Genomic DNA, 5,943 nt, shown 5'->3' on the forward strand with positions numbered 1-5,943 from the left:
GGGTGCCTTGGGCAGGTTCAGGCTGACTTTTACACTCTTCATCGGAGCTGCTAAGGAGGACTTCGTCGTCAGCCACGCTCACGAGGTCAAGTCTCGTATCGGTCGGGGCTGGGACGGCTGGGGCGACATCCGTGTCGTCTGCGATCGCTTGGACGGGAGGTGGATCGAGAGGCCTTTGCTCACCCAGGTGTGCTGGATTTCTTGGTTTGGCAGGAGAGTTACCCTGCTTCTCCACCATTTTTGTGACGGTCGTAGGGGTTTAGACGCACAAAAGTTACGAAGGTCCGGAGGTTCGGACTTCAGGACCGGATACTCTCGGCTTGGCCAAGAAGAACACAGCAGGAGTAGATCCAATGTTAGGCAAATGTAAAAGTGAACTATCTAAAAACTAGCTAAAGCTGACCTTTGGGGAAAGGTCCTGTAGAATAAAAGGCAGGACGGTCAAATTCGAAGGTAGTCGGCCCGTCGAATAATATACCTTTGCGATGGTAATACCACGATGTGGTATAGTAGTACAAGCCCATGCTCCAGCTCCGTCACATTTGGGGCCAACATCCAGCTGCTGACCGTCCAACAGGGCTACTTTGACGCCAGTGTCAAGGAGAGCCCTGGGGGTTGAGGAGGAGTTTTACATCTTTTGGCCGCATGGTAGTGTGTGGCTGTCAAGAAGGGGCACTTTGGCCGTTCTTGCTTCAGTCGCTTACGGATATTATCCGGTCATCCGGATTATCCGGTGTTCTGCTGCTGTAGAAGCCGTTCTGCTCAATCATAGGTCAACTAAGCAGTCCGTTAATCATCACTTTTGGTTTTGCTCTCGACCACACAAGCCTCCTCTTCACCCCTCCTCAGCGCAACCCCTTTCCTCGTCCCTCTTGACAATACTAATTAATATTAGGACGTTAACATTGCCGGTAACTTAACTACGGTACACTGTTGTCCGTAACTTGTGTAGGCTGCATGCACTATTGGTGAAACGTCATTTCGACGGGTCCAACGCAAGAATAGTGTAGCCTTCAGGTAGTACAATATATAGGATAAAATGAACAGAGTAACCTCAAATCCACCACCTCTGCGTCGGCCGTTTGATTGGCTGTTCTGCAGCGTGCAGAGCAATTGGGTCGCGCGTTAGTTTGACCCATTGCTAACACACACACTCTGTGTGTGTGCCGTGTCAAAGGTTCCGATACCTTAGTGGAGGTACTGAGTACTTTAGTGAATGGTAGTCAGTAGGCGCCTCGCAGCGTGTTTAACCTCACTAATGTCAGTGTGTATATTTGCTGCCTTGACGAAGGTCCCGTGGCCGAAAGCCAAGAAGAAGCGGGAGACAAAACAAAGATATCTTTAGTTCATTGTTGAGCTATTCACTGGAGATGGTACGAGAACATTCCTCCGACGAGGAAACACCAACGAACGCCGAAGAACGATCGCGGTCGCGTGACCAGATCGAGGAGCCGCGAGGACGCGCTGCTCGGCGCACCGTTGAGAACCCGTTCAGATCTCCCCGACGACATCCACCTGCTGTCGACGAGTGGCAACCGCCACGTGGTGGGTTTTACACCCCCGCCACAACCCGATGAACACCAGCTGTTGCAGCGTTTGTCTCAGCTGCTGCTCCACAAACGACTGAAGGAGATGGCGCTTCAGTGCCGTTGCCAGCCGACAACGACCCGTCGGACGTCCGTGACGATACGGACATGGGCAGCGATGGCGGTTACGGCCGTACGGCGCCGCAAGTTTGGAACGCGCCGGCGCTCCCGCAGCCGCCGACATTTTCGGTCTCGACTAAGGCCGAAAGACAAGCTTTTTTGCGCGAGTACCAGAAGTATCTGGGGTAGATCAACGCTCTGCAGTACAATGGATCGCGTCCGTTCGCGATGCCCGTGAGTGCAAGCATGGACCCGTTCTCGAAGCCCCGGATCGCGCTGTTCGACTTCAATTGCGACAACCATTCCATCACGAACGATGAGTGGGTCGCGTGGTTCAAGTCAGCATTTGAGGAATACCCTCAAGACCTGGACGTTTTGAAGCAACGTTTGCAGCAATCGATTCGCTTCGATACGAAGATCTTGGACGCGGAGTCCCGCGTCGGTCATATGTTGGACGAGCTGATTCGCTCGTTGGAACAAGACCATCAGGAGTGGGTACTCCATCAAGAAGGCAAGATGGTCGTCGATGTCATGACGAAATCGATCAAGCCGGAATCGCTGAAGACAGCGGTTCAAAAGCAGCTGCAGTTGCAGCGGAACAAGGTGTTGAAGAGCGATGTCTTTCGTTACGTCAACTGGCTGCGACATTTGCAGCTGGCCACCAGCTATACGTGGGACTAGACGACGAGTCCAAATCTTCCCCGGCAGCGAAGCCGGTAGAAGTTGCGGGAAGACGCCGCCAAGAACAATGGCAGAGTCGGCGGAAAGGCCGAAACGATTGCGCCCAAGAATGCCGAGCCCCCGGCTAGGAAGGGCTGCTTGAAGTGCGGTGGCATGAGTCACCGTGTGGCGCGGTGCCCGAAGACCGCGCCTGGCGAAGCCGAAACGTTGTTGGCAGCGCAAGTCAAGCGCTGGAAGGACAGCATCAAGGTGCTGGTCAACTAGCCGCAGCGCCAGAAGACAAAGCGCGGCGTGCTGTTGGAGAATATCGTCCGCGTGGACAATGTGCTCTTGGACTCTGGTTCGGACGTGACCGTTGTCACGCGCGGCGTCATGGATGCGTTGGACGCAGCCGGTGTCAAAGTTGGGACCGTCTCCCATAGCGTGCCGCATTTGGCGTACCCGTATGGCAGTGACGCCAAACCAGTTGTGATGACGCGCAGCGTCAAGTTCAACTGAGTGACGCTGGACAAGACATGTGGACCGCTTGTGTTGCGCGGTCTGAAGGCCTGGGTCGACGACACGTCGACTGCCACCGAACTCATATTGAGTCGCCCAGTCATGGAGTTACTGGGTTTCAGCGTTGAAGACCTCCTTGTGGGAGAAAAGGAAGAAGAAGGAAGAATGGGACGTTTCGTTCGTGCCGACGAATGAACTGTCCGGCATGGGGAATGTCAAGCGTCTGATGGCGGAGAAGCTGAATCCGCCGGAGCTCGACCCCGACGACGGGATGGAGTGTGCTACTCCGGAGGTTTATCCCAAAACCTCCGCCGAGGACGAAGCGGAGCGCCGCCGCACGAAGCAGGGCGCCGTTCAAGCCATTCTGACGGCCAAGACAGCCGAGGCGGAGACGCGCGGGCTTGCGCCCGCTGAAGCGACGCGGCTGCATGACTTATTGGCCAAACACATTGATGTGTTCCGTGAAGACTTGGGCGATGATCCGCCAGTCAAGGTCGAGCCGTTGAAGGTTCGGATCAAACCCGGCTCGACGCCGGTGAAGTGTGGGATGCGGCGGTACCCGCCGCTGCATGTGGAGTACATGCGCAGCCATGTGGCTGCCCTAGAAGCGAAAGGTATGGTATACGAAAACAACCGGGTTACGTGGGCCGCAGCCCCAAGGATCATGCCGAAGAAGGAAGTCGGCGACTTGCGCATGACGATCGAAAGCAGGCCGATCAACGCCTGCACGGAGCCGATGCCTTGGCCGATGCCAAACCTGGACAGCGCGATGGTCTGTCTGGTCGGAACGAACGTGTACTTCACGTTGGACTGGACCAAGGGGTCCTGGCAGTTGCCCCTGCATGCGGACAGCCAGATGTACTTCTCGTTCATGACGCCCTTCGGCGTGTACACCCCTGTACACCCCGACTCGCGTGCTCATGGGACAGACGGACGCTGTCGCGTACTGCCAGTCGGTTGTCCATCAAATGTTTGTTGAGCTGCTGTTTCGAGGCCTGTTGGCCTGGCTCGATGACTTGCTGGGGTCCGCCAAGACGACGGACGAGCTGCTCGACTTGTTGGACCAAGTCCTGTCCATCTGTGCCCAGTTTGGACCCAAGTTGAGCCCGAAGAAGTGTCATTTCTTTCTGCGCGAGGCACAATGGTGTGGCAAGGTGATTTCGGCCGATGGAATCATCCATTCCCCAAGCCGAATTCAAGGACTCGTGGATATATCGCCGCCGACGACCGCGGCCGACCTCCAGCAGGTTGTGTGTGCCACCAACTGGATGCGGGCGAGCATCCCCGGCTACAACCAGCTGGTGGATCCGTTGCGATGTCTGCTCGACGTGGCCACCAAGGCAGCCGGAAGCTGCAAGAATACAGCGTTAGTGCGTGTTGCACTCCCTGCCGTGGGATGGTCGTCCGACCATCTCAGGTGTTTCAACGATGTGAAACACGCGTTGGCACATGTGGTGCCCCTGTCGCATCCGCGAGAAGACATGACGGTCTGCGTCTTCACGGACGCCAGTGACCTGTTTTGGGGTGCGGTCGCCACAAAAGTACCGCTAGCGGACCTCGACTTGCCTCTCGAAGCCCAGCGGAACCAGCCGCTTGCGTTCATCAGTTGGTCATTTTCTGGCGCGAGTGCGCGCTGGCCCATTGTCGAGAAGGAGGCCTATGCCGTGGTCGAGTCGTGCAAGAGACTCGACTACCTGGTCGTACGCCCGGGTGGTTTCCGTCTGTTTACGGATCACCGCAACATGGTGTACATCTTCAACCCAAGTGGCTCGAACGCCAACATGGCCAAGTACCAGGCCGACAAGCTGCAGCGATGGTCGCTGGTGATGTCGACCTTCCCGTACACCATTGAGTGCGTCTTGGGTGACGCAAATGTATGGGGCGACCTCCTGAGCCGATGGGGTTCGGCTTCGACGGATCAACCAGTTGCGAATGTTCGCAAGTTGATCCATGTGGTGTCACCCCTGCAACAAGTGGATTTCGAGTGGCCGACAGCCGCTACGATCAGCGACATCCAACGTTCAACCATGGAAGGGGGAGGGACCCCCCCAAATGGCGTGGATTGGGACGACGACTCCCATTTTTACGTGGACCCAGATGGACGAATCTGGATCCCTGACGGTGCTGTTGGCCTACAGCAGCGGATTTGTGTGATCGCTCACCATCAGCTCCTGATACTCTTGTATGTATATGTGCGTCTATATATGGGTATAAGGATTTAATCAGTAAAGAGCGTATTTCCTGAGTCTGCTCCCCCTGACGAATTATTCGAGAAACCGGTTTTGACGCCTACTGATGGTCTTAACGTTAGATCAAAGCATCACCCACCTCTATCTGGCAGAACCGACTTCGAACGAGTAATTTGTACTCATCTTTGAAGCCCAAAAAGAGGACATTGCACACACAGCTGGTCATCATCACACCCACTTGGCGCCAGCGCCTTGCAGAACGACAGCTGATTGATCACGGACACAAACAGCGGCCAAAAGATGCAAAACTACTCCTCCAACCCCAGGGACCACGGGTGCAGCGGATTCTCCTTGACACTGGCATCAAAGTAGCCCTGTTGGACGGTCAGCAGCTGGATGTTGCCCACAAAGGGCGTCCCGTCCACGAGGGTGAAGGACTGGACCGCCTTGTCCAGCAGCCACACGCAGCCCACGACCAGCAGCGCTGGAAAGATGCGGTGCGAGTAAAAGTAGGCGTACTGGACCGCCTTGTCCAGCAGCCACACGCAGCCCACGACCAGCGTAAGCGTGAACACGAGCAGCAGCGCTGGGAAGATGCGGTGCTAGTAAAAGTAGGCGTACGTCAACGAGCTTCTGCGTTTTTCCTTGAAGGGGATGCCCGAGATAAGGTAGCCAGAGATGACGAAGAACACGTCGACGCCTGTAAACCCGCCTTCGACCGAGTGCCGGTACGCGTGGAACAGGACCACGGAAACCACCGCGAGCGTCCGTAGCCTGTCGATGTCGGGCCGGTACTTGATCGGGTGCTGGGGTTCCGGAGATGTTACTTCTTCGGCTAGCAAACTTGGTCGTGACTGCTCCGTTGGAGGTGTCGTCGGTAGTCGGCTTAGAGCATCCCCACCGGTGCGACTGTAAACGCTATTTTACAG

The 5,943-nt window shown here is 56.0% G+C and overlaps 1 protein-coding gene across 1 annotated transcript; it reads right to left on the minus strand.

Moving 5' to 3' along the window:
* Nucleotides 1-5,322: 5,322 nt before the first annotated feature.
* H257_15019 (hypothetical protein) lies at nt 5,323-5,922 on the minus strand (the record flags this gene model as incomplete). Its single annotated transcript, XM_009842990.1, has 2 exons — nt 5,323-5,616; nt 5,698-5,922. Coding segments are annotated over 2 exons (519 nt in total), but the record flags the coding sequence as incomplete, so codon positions are not given.
* Between the last annotated feature and the right edge of the window lie 21 nt (nt 5,923-5,943).

This window comes from Aphanomyces astaci (genome assembly GCF_000520075.1).
Source record: "Aphanomyces astaci strain APO3 unplaced genomic scaffold supercont1.65, whole genome shotgun sequence".
Classification (NCBI taxonomy): domain Eukaryota; phylum Oomycota; class Saprolegniomycetes; order Saprolegniales; family Verrucalvaceae; genus Aphanomyces; species Aphanomyces astaci.